Source organism: Emydura macquarii, unplaced genomic scaffold (genome assembly GCF_026122565.2).
Source record: "Emydura macquarii macquarii isolate MOO-44397 ecotype Brisbane River unplaced genomic scaffold, CSIRO-AGI_Emac_v2 contig_1146, whole genome shotgun sequence".
Taxonomy (NCBI): Eukaryota; Metazoa; Chordata; order Testudines; family Chelidae; genus Emydura; species Emydura macquarii.
In genome coordinates this window covers 7,216,513-7,238,336 of record NW_027131283.1, presented here as the reverse complement: position 1 = coordinate 7,238,336, position 21,824 = coordinate 7,216,513, and the positions used below count along the sequence as shown (strand labels likewise).

Here is a 21,824-nt window from a genome sequence, read left to right as displayed (position 1 = left end):
CTCAGGGCTAGTAAAGTTTTAGCACACTGTGGAGATCTCTCTGATTGCATACATGCTGAACACTGACCTTTAGGACAGCACAAAAGGAGCTGTCACCTGCAGTCAGCTCACCTTCCTCCTCCAAGCCAACAAAAAAGTTGTTCAGGAAAAATGTTGCCCCCTCCAAATATTTTTATGGTTGCTATGATACATATTACATTTGATCCTAGAAAACTAGAGCTAAGAGCATGCAATAAATATCCCATTTTAATCATTGTTAATATAGGGTCAGACTGTTCTCTTTGTGATTACATATGGAGAGGAGCCAAGTCACGATCACTTGGATATAAGGGATAATAGTAACTAAGAAGTATAACTCCTTTTCCATTAATCCTGCAGAATGACATAAGACAAAGTAGAGGCCAGGATGGTGATCCCTCTCCATTGTATTGTCTCCACAAAAGTTGGTGGGGATAGTCCAACATAAGAAAACTGACTCTGTCAGGATTTATTTACACAGGACCACCTCTGTACAGTGACAATACTTATAAGGATAGCTTAAGGGGCAGCCTCAGTGGTCATGGCATGGAAGGCATAGTTCTTCCAGGAGGGAGAGTTTCTCCACTAAAGGGAATGATATGACCTACCAGCAGCTCAGGAAGCAATCATCTGAAGAAACCAAAAATATTTTAAATTTTTTTAATTTTAAATTCTTCTAAAGAAACATACCTAAAAATAAACTGCAAAGTTTTCAGATTAAAGATTGATTTGCCATGTAGTCAATCAGTGTACACATATTAAAATCCCTAATATAGTAATGGGCAATAAGACTACAATTTTGCAACAGTGATACTGTTTTGTGCTATTAATGTAGAATACCTTAGCAATATTATGAGCTTATTGTGTCTGAACAGTACTGTATTTTAGAGTGCAAATGCCTTGAGAGGCCATGTTTTCTATGGACTGTAAGATTGTGTATACCTATAATCTCTAGAAATGGATATAATCTGACGCTGTCCTTAAATTTCTGTCATTAGGAATCATGTTTTTCCAGTGAAATCATTATTGCTGATAATGGACTCGTGGAAACTACAAGTACTGTAATGGCAGTTAGCTTATAATGTTGTGGAGGAAAAAAGTCTTAGTGGTACAGTTTCAGCATCACCTTTCAATTTCCTTGTTTTTAAACATTTTTACAACCATTATTTAAAAAAAAAAAAAATCAAAAATTGTACCTACAAATTACCTAGAAGATTGGAACACTATTGAAGCATTTCAATTACTTAAATACAATTTGCATTATAACTATGAAGAGATTTTATTTACTTGACAGAAATCGATTGTGTCAGATTCTATTCCTTTGCTTCCTTGTGCTGCACGGCATGAGGGAAGCAAAGGATTAGGAAAAGAGGTAGCAAGGTAAGAAATCTGAAAATAGCAGAAAATCAGCTGCTACAGTGCATGCTTCCAAGATTCTGAAAAAGCCCATCTAAACAAACTGTTTTTAGATGAAGCTCCATGGGAATTTTGACAACATGGTTTGTAAAAAAGCACACTATTTAAAAGGAACATCTCCCCAACAATTAATGCTGGCCCAGCCAAATTTAGCCTCCCAACTTTTGCGTTAAACTCCCTCCTTCTATCTCAAACAGGGTAGGATCGCATAGTCACACTTGGGAGAGCTGAGGATACATGAGTCAGCCATACTGCTAGTGGTAGTTGAAGGATGTGCAGAGGCTTTTTTTTTTCCCTTGCTCTGTGGATCATGAATCTGCAGAGTTAATGCCAATTCTCCAAAAATCCTCTGCCTGTCCAGGGCTCCTCAAGTCCTATTCCTTCTGCAAGGCAATCGCCCCAACGCTCTCAGGGGAAAAACAGTTCAAAAAGAGCTGCAAGAGCCATCTGTAGGTTTTTCAAAATAATTCTGCAAGGTTTTCCATGAAATATGATTGTCTGAGCTTTCGTTTGTAGACAATCCAGTTTACTGTGATATAACCATTTCTGACATGCCCTATGACCACAATATTAGGATTTTCTATAAAAATGTTTCTGAAACAGTCAGTGATCATACACAGCCACCATTTTTCAAAGTTTCAAACTTCAGCCTGAAGTATTTTTTAAAATAAAGTCAGGATTTGTAAGTGGCAGAGAGTGTATACTTCCTTCCATTAATTTCTAAATCTATGTATCAGCCCACAAACTACAGGAACAAAATCCAATGAAAAACCAAATCTGGATCCTGCATCACATGGCAATCAATTAAAAGCAAGTTAACGGAACCTTAAGCAAGACATGAAAAATCTTCTTGCTTACTTACCAGTCATGAGTAGAAAGTTTTCCCTAACAAGTCGGGGAGGAAGGGATCTACATCATTTCTACAGAAAGTGAGTTTTCCTCTAAAATAAGAGTATGCTGTTACAGTTGTGGAGACAGCTTTTCACATGTGCACTAATGCAGTGCTATTTTCCTGTGTCTGCAGACAAACACTCAACTATTGCACAGATTCCGCAAGCAGTGAAGAGCTTGAAAGCTTGCCTCTCTCACCTTGTCTCTCTAATATCCTGGGACCAACATGGCTACTACATTGAATACAAATAAGACTAATCAGCTTCACAGATTCTATTCACAATCCTATAGGTAACACAGAAAGAGAAATATGACAATTTCATATTGTGTAGTGAAGCTGTGTGGCCTCCTTCTGAGCCAGAGAGGGAGGAGCCACCCTCCCTACCCAAGTGGGTGGAGCTAGACCAACCTTGCCCCTCCCACTGGAAATGGGTGGGCGGGACAGAAAATACAAAAAGCAGGACCTCTAGCTCAGTTGGGAGAGAGCTCTCTCCTCCGGTGCTGGAACTCAAGCATGACTGTCACATTGCTGAGGAGCTGCCAGAAGCACAGAGGAGCTGCCGGACCTGCCTGCCACTTGCAACCTGGAGGAGCTGTCACTTGCAGTTTACCCTGGGGAGACTGACAGTGACCGAGACACAAGTACTGTAAGGAAGAGGGATAGGAAGAATCCATGGGGAACCAGACAATCGTCCAGTTGTGTTGTGGCCTGCAGCTGGGTCAGTGAGTTTCAGCTGGAGCCCTGCTAACCCAGTGGTGGAATGCTCCGCCACTGTTAAGGCCCTGGGCTGGGATGTGGTGGAGTTGGGAGGGCCTGCGTCCCCCTTGCCACCCCAACCCTGGGGTGACTGCCTCACTCCGTGCCTGTGAAGCCTCACTGGGTCACTACCTGTTTGTCTGTCTTACCTAACCCTGCCTGAGGGCTTGGGCTGTAGACTGCTTGCTCCTCCCTCTGCACCTGAGGGCTTGGGGAGGGGGGGGAGAGAGACTGCTACTTGGCTGATTGGCTAATTCCCCCTGCCAATAGACTGAGTGAGTAAATGAGGCCTCCCTCCAACCCACAGGAGGAAGAAAGACCAGCACCCCTCCACATGCTGCTTAAATAAGCTATAAACAGGAGCAGAGGAAAACAATGGAGCTATTCACAAGGGAGGAAGATCCAAAAGTTAAAATGATCTGAGGGACAGAACTGGAGATCCTCCTGACTGCAGCAATAGAGCAGCAGACTATCCCCACAAGTTAAGTGAGGCCTCTGGAATAAGACAGAAGAAAGACCCTCCCTTCTGTGACACAGAAGATCCTTAGCAAAGAGTCCTCTATTATTTGAAAACGGCTGACCTCAGACCTGACAAACTCACTACACCACATGTCTTATACGATGTTTATCCATAAAGAGAAACATGTAAGGTATCTACAGAATTCTTGTAACTTGTCAAGATTCATAATTATTGTAAGATGTATGTACAGAGACTATTTAGGGAATAATGTATTTATATTGAAAGTACGCTTTATGGATTTGGAGTAGAAATTAGTCACCAGGAGGTAGTGTCTCAGTAATGACCTATTCAAGCAAGAAGGAGTTGTGCAAGATTCTATTGTCTATCCTTGCCACATCCCAGAGGAGTCAATAGAAAATAATCACAGACAATTGCAAACTATTCAAACCACTTGAAGGAGAAAAGCAACATTATAGCAAGCAGAACACACAGGTTATGAATAAAGACAAAAGACTTTCAGAACAACAGTATAAGGAAAGGCACTCTGTATCCATTTACCAGGAAACCCCTTGAAGAGCAGGCATTTTTCACGAACCTTTGGCTCCTGATTCTGGTGAAACCAGCCAGCTCTCCAGTGGACTGAACGTTAGAAGGAAAGCCTGCTTTATTATATAGGAAAGGGAGCTATTGATAAGTATAGACCAAAGTTTGTGTTGTGTTTTATTTTGTGTTGTCATCAGTTGTTTCTATCACTTTCTCTCACTTCATTAAATCTTTATTATTTCTTACAATAAAACAAATGTAGGTTTATTTAAGTGCTCATAAGCACTATCTGGTTTATAGGAATGATGTTTAAGGGAAAACTGGTAAACTGAGGTACATTGCATGTTTGGGTGCAGAACATCTGGAACTTCTGTGAGTAGCCACTATCAGCAGCTGGATATCACAGGCAAACAATTCAAAGGAACTCAGGAATTGGGGAGCACCCACTGATAAACCTGCAAGACGATGGTACAGCTGTCATAGCCTAGAGGAGAATGCTTGAGGGGCTGAAAGGCTGGAGGTGTCAGGGGGCTGGAAAGACCCCCTCTTGCTCGACAAAGGTCTGCAGGCCACTTTTTGCAGATAATGGATCGGATGCGGATCTGAAAGGTGAGGAAGCAACTGTGTGCAGCTCATAGGTCAAGGTGCATTTCAACTTTGCTTTTGCTCATATAAACACATAGCAAAACTATAGTATTTAAAAATTGTGTGCAGGTTTTTCCATCCCTATCTCCCCGAGAAAAGTCAAAAAGAGCGAACTACATGTGCCATATGCTAGTCACATTCAGAAATATATTAAACAAAGGCCCTAATATAAAAAGGGACTTGGGCACTGTGATGCTGAGTAATTCAATGCCTAACTTTTAGGCATCTAGAAAATCATAAGAACACACTGTGATCCACAAAGCCTGAGTTAGGTGCCTAGGCTCCCTATACAAAGAACGGAGAGAGAAAGGCACCTGAGAATGAGATCCACGAAAGATGTGTTGGGTGGAGAGCCCCCTATACCTATTGTAGATGCTGAGGAGAGGAGGCACTTATTTCTGCTAGTGATCCACAGTTGGGCACCCCTTTCTTAGAGTCAGGCAACTTAGGCATTTGTCAGTTTTTATGAGAATGAGTTAGGCACCTGCCTCACTCCACACAATATGATAGTCTGAAGTGGGGCTCCTCAGTCTGTCCTGTTAAAGCTGTTCACTATGGATAAATAATTAAGGGTATGTCTATACGATCTTTCTGGATCGATTGAGCCATCAGTGTAGACCCGCTCAATCGATCAGGAAGTCGACACAGTAAATCCACTCCAAGTGGCATAGCGCTGCAGTGCAGTGAAGACAGCATGCAGAAGGGAAGCACAGCAGTCAACAGGAGTTAGAATCATAGAATCATAGAATCATAGAATATTAGAGTTGGAAGGGACCTCAGGAGGTCATCTAGTCCAACCCCCTGCTCAAAGCAGGACTAACCTCTGCTATATCATCCCAACCAGGGCTTTGTCAAGCTGCAGCTTAAAAACCTCTAAGGATGGAGATTCCACCACCTCCCTAGGTAACCCATTCCAGTGCTTCACCACCCTCCTAGTAAAAAACTTTTTCCTAATGTCCAACCTAGACCTCCCTCCCTGCAACTTGAGACCGTTGCTCCTTGTTCTGTCATCTGCCACCACCGAGAACAGCCTAGCCCCATCCTCCCTAGAACCCCCTTTCAGGTAGTTAAAGGCCGCTATCAAATCCCCCCTCACTCTTCTCTTTTGCAGACTAAACAAGCCCAGTTCCCTCAGCCTCTCCTCATAAGTCCTGTGCTCCAGCCCCCTAATCATTTTTGTTGCCCTCCGCTGGACTCTCTCCAACTTGTCCACATCCTTTTTGTATTGGGGGGCCCAAAACTGGACACAATATTCTAAATGCGGCCTCACCAATGCCGAATAGAGGGGAATAATCACTTCCCGTGACCTGCTAGCAATGCCCCTCCTAATGCAGCCCAATATGCCATTGGCCTTCTTGCCAACCAGGGCACACTGCTGACTCATATCCAGCTTTTTATCCACTGTTACCCCCGGGTGCTTTTCTGCAGAGCTGCTGCCCAGCTCGTCGGTCCCCAGTCTATAGCTGTGCATGGGATTCTTCCTTCCTAAGTGGAGGACTCTGCACTTTTCTTTGTTGAACCTCATTAGATTTCTTTTGGCCCAATCCTCCAGTTTGTTTAGGTCACTCTGTATCCTATCCCTACCTTGCAGGGTATCTACCACTCCCCCCAGCTTAGTGTCGTCCGCAAACTTGCTGAGGGTGCAATCTACCCCATCCTCCAGATCATTAATAAAGATGTTGAACAAAACCGGCCCCAGGACCGACCCCTGGGGAACTCCGCTTGTGACCGGTTGCCAGCTAGACATGGAGCCATTGATCACTACTCGTTGAGCCCTATGCTCTAGCCAGTTCACTATCCATTTTATAGTCCATTCATCCAACCCATACTTCTTTAACTTGCTGATAAGAATACTGTGAGAAACCGTATCAAAAGCTTTGCTAAAGTCAAGGTATATCACATCCACCGCCTTCCCCACATCCACAGAGCCAGTCACCTCATCATAGAAAGCAATCAGGTTGGTCAGGCATGACTTTCCCTTGGTGAATCCGTGTTGACTGTTCCTGATCACCTTCCTCTCTTCCAAGTGCCTTAAAATGGATTCCTTAAGGACCTGCTCCATGATCTTTCCAGGGATTGAGGTGAGGCTGACCGGTCTGTAGTTCCCCGGATCCTCTTTCCTCCCTTTTTGAAGATGGGCACTATATTTGCTTTTTTCCAGTCCTCAGGGACCTCCCCCTGTTGCCACGAGCTTTCAAAGATAATAGCCAATGGCTCTGAAATCACCTCAGCCAACTCCCTCAGCACCCTCGGGTGCATTGCATCCGGCCCCATGGACTTGTAGCTTGCGTAACTGCGTAGCTTGCGTAACTTCCGTCGACTGCCGCCGAATTTCCAGCTAAGTGTAGACCAGGGCTAAGAAGTCATTGTAGCAGGCAGACTGGATCTGGGTCTCCCACTCCCAGGTGGGTCATAACCACTGGGCTACAGAATCAGTCTCACTATCTCTGGCTCAGTGATTCATTATTTGTCCATAAGGGAACAGCCTCAACTAGACAGAGATTAAGGGAGCCCCACATAAGAGTATCTCATAGTCCAGTAATTAGGGAACTCTCCTTTCTCCCCCTCAGACAGAGGGTGGAACTGAACCAGAGTCACCCCACATCCAACGGGAGTGCTTTAACCACTATGCTAAAAGTTACAAGGTGGATCACCCTGGGGCTTAGAAGGGAGATAGGTTTCCAGATGCCTAGAATGAGGCAACAGCGCACGTGTCCAGAGGCAGAAATTTAGGCATGTAGGGAACTTTTATGCTGAAAATTTAAGCGTTGAGTGAGTTTAGGCACCAACACGCAAGAGTTTCATGAGAAGAAGAACCCACAACTGGGATTTAGGCACCTAAGTACCTCTGTGAATCCTACCCTTAGATAGTATGATGAGGGTTGCATCAGAACCTGGATAAAACAGCATTAATTTAGATTCACAGATTAAATGACTTGCTCGATGCCACACTATTCCAAGAATTACATGGTAAGAGTCAGTGGTTCTGTGTAGAACTCCCAGGTAGGTTCCACTGAGAGAAAAACACAGATATCCCTAGCTCAATCCATCTTTGCTGTAGAGTGAAAAAAGGGTCTCTGATTTCTTCTAATCCTTTTGATTTACTGCCCTCTAGTGTGCACTTTTCCATAGTACTGTAAAAAGTTAGCACTGACAATTTAGTGTAGTTTTTCAATATATAGCCCCCTGGATTTTCCTCTACATTTTATCTGTTTAACAGCTATCACAATACATGCACCTGACTATTTCTAAGCAAGCTCAATCTTCCTAGGACAAACTCTAATTCACATATCATGACATTCATCAACCCAAAATTCAGTTAAAAAGGCAGGTCTTAATAGACATCCTACTTTTTTTTGTATCCCTGTATTGAAGGTCAACACTGGTTTTTTTCTAAATATAGTTTGACTCATGATTGCTTACCTGACCCTATGTAGAAGAGCTCTGTGTAAGCTCAAAAGCTTCTCTCACCAACAGAAGATACACACCAATAAGAGATATTACTGATCCACCGTGTCCCTGTGCATTCCAGCGTCTTCTGCCCCTCTCCTTAAGTTCCTGACTCCTTTTCCCAATTACTTCAACCATTGTACTGTATTCCTATCCTAAAAAAACTCCTTTAAGCACTCCAACCTTTTCCAATTTCCATCCTATCTGTCTCCTATCCTTGAACACTAAGTTCCTTGAGTATGCTATTTATTCCTACTATCACAGTTCCATTGTGTTTCATTATCTTTCTCATGGATTGTCTGCAATCTGCAGTCACACACTCCATTCTAGGGAAGCTACTCCAAGATCACTAATCACCCATTCCCTACCAAGTCTAACAGCCTCAACTCTGTCTTCAGCACAATCACTCCCCCTTTGCATATATTTGCTCTCCTCTGTAAATTTTTGTGGTTCTAGGTTTGAATAGCTCCCTTTTTAGCTATGCTCTTTCACCCTCTTACTGGCTCCTCCTCTATCCTGCTTTTCATCATTGTCTCTCAGGTCTTCCTTCTGGGAAGTTCCTTTCTCTTCTCCCCCCACACCTATCACTGGATAACCTAATCTATTCTCATGGATTCAACTACCATCCATATGATTTTCCCAATGCCCCGACTTCTCCATCTGTTCAATCCTGCATTTATCTGTGATTGTCTTTCCGATGTCTTCTCAGTGTCCAGACTCCAAATGAAAATATTTTCAAGTTGAAAACAGAGCTTGCTAGTTCTCACCCAAACCACTCTCTCTCAGTCCATTCTGTATCACTGTTGACAATTCCACAATCCCCAGTAATGCAGGTGTGCAGCTTTGGTGTCATATTTTAACTCCTCTATCTTCTTCACCATATCACATCACATCCAGTCAGTCCCTAAACTCCACCAGTTCTCCCAATCTCAAAAATCCAGCCCCTTTTCTCCTTTTTCCTTAAAATCTTGGTGTATGCACTGGTTCTCTCAGTAAATACAACAACTTCCTGGACTCTGATTCTCAAATTACACACCTCAAATTTAATTTGATCTTTCACTCCCACTGCTGTAATCCTGTCAGTCTCTTACTTTTAATTTTTGTTGTAAAAAGTTCTCTTTATTCCATATTTTGAAACTGATTGTGTGGGTATTTTTAAGAATAAAGGAAAAAACACTAGTCTCACATGACAACCGCAGAACTTTTCTGGTGTTGATTCAGGAAAGGTTGAAACCTCCTTGTTAGACTCAGCTTCCTTTGGATGTTAGATGTCTGTCTGTTTTGTTGTAGAATAAATTCAGGGAATGAGAAAAAAAGCTGTGCCTTTTCCCCTAGTTTTAGGCATTAGAGCTAGTACGCCAAGCGTGCAAGGACCCTCCCAAAGCAGGCACTCAAATAATTTCCTGATGAATAAAGCTATTACTGAAATACTGCCTCCCTTAAAAATTCGACATATAGCTTTTACTTATCTTAGAGTTTGTTTTTAATAGTGCTCACCACTTTTAACACATTTTAAAACACAAACAAATGGAAGTACATGCCTCTAACATACAGCTTACAATTTAACTTCCTAATGTAATGCCACAAATTTTGTTTACAGATGAACTTTAACAGATAGTTTTGAGCAAGATCTACAAAACATAAGGGCTTATCTACAGTTACAGCGATACAGCTGCACCACTGTAGCACTTAGTGAAGACGCTCCCTATACCAATGAGAGAGCTTCTCCTATTGGCATCGACATTCCACCTCCCCAAGAGGCAGTAGTTATGTTGACACGAGATGCCTTCCCACCAACATAACACTGTCTACACTAGGGGTTAGGTTGGTATAACTACATCTCTCAGGGGTGTGGGACCACTGAATGACATAGTTATACTGACATAAGCTGATAACGTAGACCAAACCTCATACGTAAATATCCAAAACTACAAGCATCAATGAGCTGAGAATCAGCAGAAATCCATGAGACTTTTGTCCTAATAATACAAAAGATGTTTGATGGCATCCATACCCAAATTCACAACGATCTTTCACAGTTTATTTTGAAGCTAGGAGCTGGATTAAAAAGCCAATGCTCTCAAACAGCTTTTCTTCCTGTTAAGATCCTACAGACTCCTTTAGTTTTGCATTATATACGCATGTACTCTTTGGCTATCCAAAACCACTTCCTTCTTCTTCAATTACCATAACATGTTCTCTGGTACTCCAGTCATTCCACTCTAATTATTTATTTGACCACAAACAGCACAGCCTGTTCCCTCCTTGCTTATCTATATACATTCTAAAATATAATTAAGAGACAGTCACATTTTCACACTACCATGAAAATGACAGTGAAACAAATTAAAGTAAAATGATAGACAATTTTTTCATACAAATTAGCAGACAGAGGAAGCAGAAAATGAGCTAATAGAGAACATAAAGCTCCCCTGCCAAACACATTAGTAAGCAAACAAGTCAAACCACAAAGGCATAATAAAATGAACACAAGACAGACAAAGGAATAATAAAATGAAATCAACACAAATCACAAGTGATATTTTGTCTCTCAGAGGGGAAAAACATCAGACAACCTTAGGTGACTTATTTACAACTGTGGTTTTTAATTTTATTTTAACAACTCTTAGTAAAGCACAAAGCAGGTAATAAAAATGTATGATATTTCTTTTGATTTGAAATGTGTGCACATTATCATTTGAACTAAAAGCTAAAGCAAAAGACAAACCAAATATGGGTAAAATGGTACAAATATAAGGTTTTTAAAAACATCTGAAAACAGTTTAAGATCTTCATGTCATGCTGGGTAGATGGGGGGAGAGCATTTGTCATATTGTTTGACATCAATATGTCAATCATTAATTCATGTGAGATATGCCATGTCTGGTACTGTTAGGAAGGTTATAGTATGCTAAGTAAGATGATAATACTTATGTTCATGTGTGAATTGGAAGATATATTTGATATATCTGTATTTCAAATGGTGCTGTCTGAGTAACTACTCAGACAGGAGGGCTGCAGAACAATAACCTGCTTAATGGCCCATTAAGATATCCCCAGGTGCAAGGAGCCCAGGGGGAAAAGCCAGAGATACACCTGATGAGGCACCAGGACCTGCCCATGTGACTCTGAACTCCATTTTAGTTCCTGTAAAACCCTACAAACCGCATGGCCATGGCCAGAGGGTATATAAGGCAGAGGCCTTGGAATTCATTTTGTCTTCAGTCACCAGTCTTTCGGTCAGGACTCAGCTTCAAACACCTATCTACCGCTGAATCAAATCATGTGCAACTGAAGCTGTGAACAAAGGACTGAGACCCACCCAGAGATTGGGTGCACACCAGAGGAACTATAAAAGCCTGCAACTCCACAATTCCCCCAGAAACCGGATGTATATGGACTTCAATCATTTGTATGTATCTGATTTGCTTTGACCCTTTAACATTTCTCTCATAGTTTGTTTCTTTTTACAATAAACCTTTAGTTTTAGTTACTAAAAGGATTGGCTGGCAGGGTGGTATTTTAGGTAAGATCCAAACTCATGTTGATCTGGTACTGTGGCTGACCCCTTGGGGTCAGAGGGAACCTTTATAGCAAAGAGCATAAAGTTTAAACAACTGGTCTCTTTACTGGACCTAGTGCTGATCTGGGAGCCAGAAGCTGAAATGCAGTAAAGGGGGCTGTGTGTATTTGTATACTGGCTTCTGTGGAGATTCAGAAGCGCAGTTTGTGGCTGGTTGGGAAGCCTGACTTCAATGTCACCCACCAGTATTGGGAGAGTCTGCTCTCTGTTTGCAGCCTGCCCTGACCTTGGTATTTGCAGGTGGCTACCAGGGGCATGGGACAGGTCACACTTCAGTCTTACAAATATTTTGGAACCAGAAATTTCTACTTATTTATAACATCATGTTCAGTCATTCATATATAAAACACACACACACACAGAATGAATATCTTACAAAGTTTAAAAGTTTTAAAAAAAAGGAAATAAAATTATATCAGAGTAAACCTTAGAGGTCTAGTAGTGGCAAACCTCTTTGCAGCTGAAACAAAGGCTTGCTTTAAAAAACAATAAAAGATAGATCCTTAGTTCTTAGCAAATGTTCTTGGAAAAAGTAAAATGTCAAAGAAAAATCACACCTTTCCATAGTTTTGCATGGCATCTCTCAAAATTTTGTAATCCTTTTCCACACACTTCAAAATTCATTCAGGCATTATCATCCCCCCACCAGATGAGCTATATAACCCTTTCTTATCAAAATCTTTTATCCCTTCTCTTGAATAATGTATAGCTTTTATCAACTGTTTAACAGAAGGCTCCCCTCCCCCAAATTGCCATTTTTCAGCAGTGTTATATGAGAGAGATCACAAGTCCCATCAAAATACTTTTTGGCCTGGCAGAAAGCAGACAGTGTTGGGGATGTGGCGCTAACATCACCTTTTTCCATTGACTGGTGTCATTTGTGTGCTTCAATGACCCTGCCCCCTTTAATTGAGGATCTGAAAGGTTGCACAAGACCATTTCTGGCCGAGCTAGAACTAGAACTCAGGTTCTCTATCTATGGCAGAAAGAAGGCCTAGACCCTACAATTTGTTCTAAATGGTGAAATCCTATGAATACACAAAGCACTGCTGAAATCAGTGTGAAAATTCTATAGTTATTATTATAAAAAACCCTCATGACGACTTAGGTCTTGATTTCATTGCAACAATTAGATCAAATTACTCCACCTGAGCGAGCTCAAGTAAGAGCAGCTACATCACATAATAATACTGGAGCTACAGAGTAATTATATTAGGCTTAGTCTACACTACAGGCTTATGTCAGTATAACTATGTTGCTCACACTGACTGAACTCCTGGACTTCTCCCAACAACACAGCTAACACCTCTTGGAGAGGTGGAGTACCTACACCAACAGGAGTGGCTCTCCTATTGGTGTAGATAGCATCTTCACTAAGTGCTGCAGCACTATATGTGTGAACAAGTCCTCTGTAGCACAGAGTAGCTGAATCCCCTAACTGCCTTAGTAGCTTAATCAGCAACAGCACTTGAGCATCAATCCACACCCAATGAAAAGCGGGCATGCTCAAGTTTAAAGCACCACTTTACTTCAGCTAGCGATTTGTGTGGGAACAGTAGGTTGGGTAACATTCAAGTTATACCTTGTAATACCACTGCAATAAAGACAAGCCCTATACCTGTTGAGAAACTAAATATTTTATTTACTTTTGTGCAGTTAGTAGCATACTCATTTTCATAGTTGCCCCTGTATAATCAGCCAATTTGTCTGTGTGGGTCTTCCATAGAACAAAAGGGGACAGAAAACCTTGGGGGAGAAAAAGGAAAATATGGTTGTAAAACCTCCAAAATTGGCAGTTGTGACTCCTCTGCAGGTTTAGAACCTGAAACTACTTCCAATTAACTTGTATTAAACTGGCTAGATTTCAAATTGATGCTGTCCCTTTAATAATTCAGTTTAAAATACACCCCAACTCAATTATTAACATATTACTCCAGAATTTGTTTTCCTGACTTTAAATATCAAAAGGGTTTTAGGAATTTGCCTTTCTTCCACAGAAACTAATGAAGGTTATCTGAGAGAACGGAGCATCTGCAATATCTGCCTTCAAAGACAGTAAAGGATATTTTCTCCGAAAAGGTTTCAATGAGACAAGGTGGGTGAGGTAGTATTTTTATTGGATGTACTTCTGTTGAAGAAAGAGACAAGCTTTCAAACTACTCAGACCTGAAGAACAGCTCTATAGCTCAAAAGCTTGTTTCTTTCACCAACAGAAGCTGGCCCAATAAAAGATATTACCTCATCCACCTTGTCTCTCTCTAATGTCTTGGTACCAACTTAGCTACAACAACACTGCACACGAGGTTCCAATGAACTGACAATAGCAACATCTTCAGTTTCAGAGTCAAAACAAAATTATAATTAAAGCATTAGTCTATTAATAAACACATCCTCTCACTATTATACCCAAATTCGCTGTTTTGCATGTACCTAGTCTCATGATAAAGTAATAAAGCAAGTAACTAAAGCACCTCAGACTAATATCTGCTATTGCTGTGGAATAGTGTAGTGTTTTAAAGCTACTATCTTCCTTCCAAACATCTAAAAAAACTCTCCTTTGCCATGATGCCTACAAAGAAGCCACAAAAACCCCTTGACAACAAGTAGACTGCTGGCATATTAAGATCACTGCCTAGTATACTGAGCAATAGTGTCTAATTGTTTCCTTGTACTCCCCTACCTATCATCTGTCCCTGTTGTTTTATACCTAGACTGTTAGCTGTGGGGCAGGGACCGTCTTTTTGCTGTTTGTGCAGCGCCTAACACAAAGGGGCCCTCCTCTATGAGGGACTAAGTGCTACACTGACACAGAAATAATACCAATAAATGGCCCACCGCAGGGACAGCGCCCCACCTGTAAGGAACCTGCAACCCACCACTGCTCCTGCAAAGGAAGGTGAACGGCTGGGCTGAGGCTCTACATTATACGTTGCTCAGAGCCCTACAGAAGCCGCTGCGACTGAGTGACCCGGTTTCACCCGGCTTCACAAGGCGGGCGGGGCGGAGCCGGCGTTGGGGAGGCGCTGCGGTTACTTACAGCTCTGGTCTCGTACAGCACCAGCTTCTGCACGCAGCGGATAATCGGCGCCGCCGCGGCGGGCATGGCGACAGCGGGGTGGGCTCCGGGCCCGCCCCACGGCAACGGGGGAAGGAGCAACGGACGAGGAACGGACAGATTCCCGTAGCGAGCCGCACCCCCAGTCGGGGCTGTCAAGCCGCTCGGGGCCGCAACAACAGGGAGCGCAACAAGTGTCCAGGCCGCTAGGGCAATAGCTACCAGGGAAGGGGGGCGCGGGTTGGAGGCTAAGGGGGCTGGAGCAAACCGTGCAGGGAGAAGGCGCTTCCGGCCACTTCCCCAGCCTAGGACTCGGGACTGGACGGGAACATGGTACAGGAGCCGGAAACGGCGCCAATACCGCGCGCACTGCGCAGGCGCGGCTACGCATCACAGCTCAGAGCGAGGCATTAGAGAGCGTCGGCCTCCAACGCGCCGTGATCCCGTCACGTGACGGAACAAGACCGACAGCGTCCTCGCTCCTCGGCGGCCATCTTAGGTGTGGCGCCGAGTGGGCGGGCTCCTGTCCGTCATAAGGAAGCGATGAAACTTGAGGCGCAGGCAACGGCTGCTGCTGGGGGTGGGGAAGAGGGTGTCACTCGCTACATCTCATTTCCCCACGGGAGGGGGGGGCTCCCTCGTCCCCTCCAGTATCAGCACGAGGGACAGCTCCGACTCCCTGACGCTCCGCCCGCTCCGGGGCAGGTTGCCCACTAGGTTCTCCTCTCATGTATATGCGCTAAGGAAGGACCTTGCACCTGGAACTGGAACTCCCGCGCTAGCAGTTAGGCGCGCGCCGCCGCCCGCTTTTGGAATCTGCCCCTTGCACGCGCGCGGGCCGCGCGGCTCGCACGCTGATTGGGCATGGGGCGCGCGGGCAGTTTGGAAGCGGCGAGGCGCGGGGCGGGGCCGGCTGGTTACTAAGGGTTACGAGGCTACACAAATCAGTGCAGCCGCCGGCGCCGGGCAGTGAGCGCGGATCCCGGCGCGAGGGAGCCAGCGAGCCGGAGGGGCCGTTCCGTGCCTGCCCCGCGCAGTGTAAGTGATGCCAGCCCAGGTGGCCCGCCCCGCACCCCCGCCCCAACACCCTCCTCAAGCCCCGCGGCTTCCGCAAGCCCCAGCCCCTCCCGGCCGGGCCCGGCAGGCTGCGCGAGGTTGCGGCGCTGGACACAGGCCATACGGGGGCTGCGGCAGAGGGTCCCGCTTCCCCCAGTCGCCGGCAGAGCCCGGCTGCCCTGCGTGTCTGTGGCAATACCCCGTGCTGACTCCACAACCGAGGCACACCGTGACCCCGAACGCCCCGTCCCCAGGGAGACACCGAGTCCGCCGACACCGGCCCCAGCCCAGCCGAGACGCGTGACACCTGCAGCCCGTCCAGCGCCGGGCTCTCCGCCCTCTCGAGCTTTCCCGAGCAAAAGCGCCTCCCTGCCTCTGCGGCGAGTAACGCCGAGGGGTAGAGGCTGCAGTTGGTTCGTGATTCCTAGATCCTCGAAAGCCAAAATGTTTTACAACTGTATCAGCGCGACAGGAAATTTGTACCAATTTCATCAAATTAATGTCATAAAATTGTCAATGAGCGATTGCCTATTAAGTAATTAAATTAATCAAAGGAACTGGTTGTACAGGGTGAAATAGTCTGTGGTCACCAGTTTGAAAGTTTGAAAACCACGCAGGGTACATGGAAGGGGCAGTTAGGGGCTGTGTGCCAGGAAGGGTGTAGCTCAGGGTGCAGGAAGGGGCTGTGTCTGAAGGGATGCTGCTGCTGCAGGGACCAGCCATGCACTCAGTCCCTAGTTGGCACAGTGAGGGCAGTTCCACAGGGCTGGGGCGAGGGACGTGCTCTGCTGGCCCTGGTACATGATGAGCGGGGATACCCTGACATCAGCTTTGCCTGGCTCTGGGCAACAGCTCAGGATGCAGGCTCCCAGTCCCAAGCAGTGCGACCAGTGTGGCCTCCATGGCAGAGGGGCACGAGCAGCACTGTAGCTGCATACAACAGAGGAGGACAGCGTGGGGGAGGAAGGGCAGCATCTTCCCTTCTGTTTCAAACTTCACTCAAATGTGGTACCAAACTTGGGGGGGGGAGCGAGGGGGGGAGAGATAACAGATGCCTCCCCGTCCCTCATATGGCACCCCTGTATGAGCTTAATTAAGGTTCTGATAAGCTCTTATTTTTCTCATGTGATTTCCCTCCCCCTGAATTGTATATGTTCAATAGTTATATTTGCTTCTGTCAATAGCCATTCTTTACAAACATGATCAATTGTTATTCACTGTGTTTTCTGTCTGCTTATTCATATGTAAACCACTATGCCTGGTGTTAGGTAAATAACAGTTTATTTTTTCCTAATTTAGACTGTGTTTTATTTATGGCTTCTCCAGAGAAAAAACAAGACTATCCCTTTGTAGATATATTTGATGAAGAGGAAGCTGAAAAATCCTTTCTGTTGTCTAAACCTACCTGCTTAATTATTCTTGGAAAGCCAGTAAGACATCCAATTTCTATACTTTAATTTGAATATCTCATAGAAATTACTTTCCCTCAAATAGGTTTTACATTTTCTTTAAAAATAATTAGCTTAGTAATCCAGTCAAAGCCACTCTAGGGCCTGATGTATTTTTTTTTCACTCTAGAACTACTGTTGAAGTCAGTAAGAATCTTAGGAATAAAGCACGAGGAGCCTAAATTCTACAAAATGCTGGGCTCCTTTTGCTTTCATTAATATCTGTAGGAGTTGAGGACACTCTGCAGTGTCACCTGCTGGCTCCTTAAATGGGACACAGATAATCTTTATTTTTATTTTATATATTTAATCAGATGAATCTAAGTGATTGGGGTTTTTTTTATTACATTGAATGAATGTTCTGTTATCTTAATATGATGATGGTAATTGCTCAGCCTGTTTTGGTAGGGTGTGTTTTTGGTGGGGAGGGGGCTAATTGACTTGTCAGTTACAATTAGAGGTGTTAGCACTGTGATTAAAGGTCACAGATTTCTCCAAGATTTTCTTCTGCTTTTCACAATGGCAGCGAATATGTTTGCTTTTATGTTCATTATGTTTTAATATTTGAAACATATGATGAATTACAAATTAAAACAGGTATCACTAATAGACAAAAAACTTTGAATTGAATAAACTGAGTTACAAAAACATGTTAATATTGAGTACTATTTAGATATTCTTTGTTTAAATAAGACTATCATTTAATCAGGAAGAACTGAAATCCACCAAGGCATCCTGATTAAGAGATTTGTATTATATTTTTGTTGTAATTTAAGGGTTCTCTTTTTCTTAAAAGTTTTGTGGCCTATTGGACTCAGACAGTTTAATTAGAATGTTGCAAGTACCTGTGTTGTTTTCCCTTAAGCCCACTAGAAAGTTAAAAGGGAGTGGCCTGCCCAGTTTTGATCCATAAGGGTTTACCAAAAATTCTATCTTTATGCAAATGTGGAAACAATTTTATATTTTCAAAGGTTAACCCAGCCTCAGATATCATTTTAAAGAAAATGATTTCTTTTATCCTTGAGCATGGAGGCACAGGAAGGATGGATATTCTCAGTTAGAAATGCTACCCTCAGTAAATTTTTCTTCTCACTACCTGGCACAGGCATACATAAATTAATGCAACATTGAAGTTCAGAATTTAAACATACAAAAGGCAGGACATTCATACATTAAGCTTTTATGAAAACACCAAGTTAGCTGTGTATATTTTTCATTTATGTAATTCACTTGTAGAGCAGTTACCACCATATTTCAAGGCACCTATTTTAAAGGTAAGAACAAAATTCCATGGAAGCAAACCAAGTTTTGGTTGGCAGAACTCCGGGTAACACTTTGTGCGAGGTGGTGTCAGGAAATAAGCCAAATGCAGACACGGCCATCCAGCTGATAGATGGACTAGTAGAAACAGTATAACACAAAAGTGCTCTTACTTCAAAGTTAAACTTTACTTAGGCTCAAACACAAGATGAGTTTTCTTTCTTTAAAGAAAAACGAGAGTCCTGTGGCACCTTAAAGACTAACAAATTTATTTGGGTATAAGCTTTCGTGGGCAGAAACCCACTTCGTCAGATGCATGAAGTGGAAACTTCAGTTTGGTATGTATATATACACATGCAAGGATGGATGAGTTACATCACAGTGAGGAGGGCAAGTGTTAATGAGGTTAATTCAATCAGGGTGAATGAGGCCATTCACAACAATTGATGAGAAGGTTTGAATGCCAAAAGAGGGAACATTATTTTTTCTAGTGGGCTAGCCACTCCCCGTGTCTATTCAGACCTAGTCTGATAGTGTCAAGTTGGCATATGAGTTCCAGCTCTGCAGTTTCACGCTGGAGTTTGGTTTTGAAGTTTTTTTTGTTGAAGTATGGCAACTTTCAAGTCTGTTACTGAGTGTCTAGGGAGATTGAAGTGCTCTCCTACTTGTATTTTAATGTTACCATTCTTGATGTCTGATTTGTGTCCATTTATTCTTTTGCGTAGAGATAGTCCAGATTGGGCACTGTACATGGCAGAGGGGCATTGTTGGCACATGATGGCGTATATCACATTAGTAGATGTGCAGGTGAACGAGCTCCTGATGGTGTGACTGATGTGGTTAGGGCCTTTGATGATGTCACTTGAGTAGATATGTGGACAGAGTTGGCAATGGGGTTTGTTGCAAGGATATGTTCCTGGGTTAGTGTTTCTGTTGTATAGTGTGCAGTTGCTGGTGAGTATTTGCTTCAGATTGGGGGGCTGTCTGTAAGCGAGGATTGGCCTGCCTCCCAGGGTTTGTGAGAGTGAGGGATTGTCTTCCAGGATAAGTTGTAGATCCTTGATAATGTGTTGGAGAGATTTTAGCTGGGGGTGTAGGTGACGGCCAGTGGAGTTCTGTTGTTTTCCTTGTTGGGTCTGTCCTGTAGCAGGTGACTTCTGGGTACCCATCTGGCTCTGTCAATCTGTTTCTTCACTTCCCTAGGTGGGTATTGTAGTTTTAAGAATGCTTGATAGAGATCCTGTAAGTGTTTGTCTCTAAGGGATTGGAGCAAATGCGGTTGTATCTTAGGGCTTGGCTGTAGACAGTGGATTGTGTGATGGTGCTGGGTGGAAGCTGGAGGCATGTAGGTTACATATAGCAGTTGGTGGGTTTTCGATATAAGGTGGTGTTTATGTGCCCATCACTTATTTGCACTGTAGTGTCCAAGAAGTGGATTTCTTGTGTGGACTGGTCCAGGTGGGGTGAAAATTGTTGAAATCCCGGTGGAATTCTTCAAGGGACTCTTTTTTCCATGGGTCCAGATGATGAAAATGTCATAAATGTAGCGTAGATAGAGGAGGGGCACTTTAGGACGAGAGTTGAGGAAGCGCTGTTCTAAGTCAGCTATGAAAACGTTGTCATACTGTGGGGCCATGCAGGTACCCATAGCCATGCCACTGACTTGAAGATATAAATTGTTTCCAAATCTGAAATGGTTGTGGGTGAGGACAAAGTCACAAAGTTCAGCTATCAGGTGTGCCGTGGCATCATCGGGGATATTGTTCCTGATGGCTAGCAGTCTTTCTTTGTATGGAATGTTGGTGTAGAGAGCTTCTACATCCATAGTGTCCAGGATGGTGTTTTCTGGAAGATCACCAAAGGATTGTAGTTTTCTCAGCAAGTCGGTGGTATCCTGAAGATGGCTAGGAGTACTAGTAGCGTAGGACTTGAGGACAGAGTCCACATAGCCTGATAACCCTGCTGTAAGAGTGCCAATGCCTGAGATGATGGAGCGTGACAGGGTTCTTGGGTTTATGTGGATTATGGGTAGCAGATAGAATATCCCTGGTCAGGGCTCAGGAGGTATGTCTGTGTAGATTTGTTCCTGTGTTTCTTTAGGTAGTTTCTCCCTGTGTGATTATGTCACACACTCTCAAAAAAAACTACAGAACCACCTGATCAGCATCTGATACAGCAAACAGAAGAAGATCAAGAAAGAGCTCTCAATACTGGAGACTCTCATTTAAAAAAAACAAACCTCCACACAAACTTCCACATGGCTGATCTTTACTAAGACAAGACAAACCAAATACAACACACACTTTGCTTCTCTACAGAGGAAAAAGGACACTAAACTATCTAAATTCCTACATGCCACAAGGGACCACAACAGTGATACCCTTAACTCATCCAACAATATTGTAAATCTATCCAGCTACACACTTAACCCGACAGAAGAGTCTGTTCTATCTCGAGGACTTTCTTTCTGCCCAGAGCTTATCCCCAAATAAATGTGTTAGTCTTTAAGATGCCACAGGACTCTTTTTGTTTTGCTAAAACAGACTAACATGGTTACCCTTCTGGAACTTACTTTAAAGCTATACTTTACTTAGGCTCAAGCACTTACACATGTCCGCAACAGGTTAGTAAACCACCCCAATCCTCAACCCTTAATAAATATTGAAGTCTGGGGAAGTTTTTGAGTGGAAAAAGCAACGGCTTTCCGACTGGCCTGATTTTCCAGCTGTCATTGGAGGATCCTGAAGCTGTGTCCAAGAAGAGATCCCCAAGGAGTCCAAGCCTCTCCCCCACTATTTATCCTTAATAGTAGACAATAACATGGCAAGAAAAAAAAGTTTGTTGGGCCAACAGTTTCAATAGCTAATCAAGAGGTCGCCTCAGAATACTAATTAACTAGATGTGTTCCTATAGAATCTGCATATTTTGAGGCCTTGATAAACATGTCCCAAGGGCATGCATAAATAAGCTTATTGGTCTTTTCCTGAAACACAGATCCCAGCTGTCCACCAGAGCATCAGGGAGGGGTTCAAGGTCAGGCAAAGGTTGAGCAAGAGGCTCCCCTCCTTTCCTGGCTTAGTCATGCCAAGACTACACAGGCCTGCAAAAAGTCTACGGATTTTGGCTGCTGTTAGCAACAAATATATTACACTATCAAGTGGTCCCTGGCCCTTTTACTGGTCTATCAAAGTCTCCCCATACAAAAGCGCTCTATGGGGGTGTGATTTCTATAGCACTCTAAT

The 21,824-nt window shown here is 43.6% G+C and overlaps 2 protein-coding genes across 2 annotated transcripts in view; one reads left to right on the top strand and one right to left on the bottom strand.

Moving 5' to 3' along the window:
* The window catches only part of FIG4 (FIG4 phosphoinositide 5-phosphatase), a 156,238-nt gene extending 141,034 nt beyond the window's left edge, over nucleotides 1–15,204 (bottom strand). The window contains exon 1 of the mRNA XM_067546584.1: nucleotides 14,801–15,204. Within this exon, the coding sequence (XP_067402685.1) occupies nucleotides 14,801–14,866 (66 nt within the window). The 5' untranslated portion in view covers nucleotides 14,867–15,204. The remainder of the gene's footprint in view (nucleotides 1–14,800) is intronic.
* A 431-nt stretch (nucleotides 15,205–15,635) lies between these two features.
* AK9 (adenylate kinase 9) overlaps nucleotides 15,636–21,824 on the top strand; it is a 168,975-nt gene continuing 162,786 nt past the window's right edge. Inside the window, exons 1-2 of the mRNA XM_067546583.1 lie at nucleotides 15,636–15,856; nucleotides 17,174–17,304. Coding sequence (XP_067402684.1) covers nucleotides 17,188–17,304 — 117 coding nt within the window. The 5' untranslated portion in view covers nucleotides 15,636–15,856; nucleotides 17,174–17,187. The remainder of the gene's footprint in view (nucleotides 15,857–17,173; nucleotides 17,305–21,824) is intronic.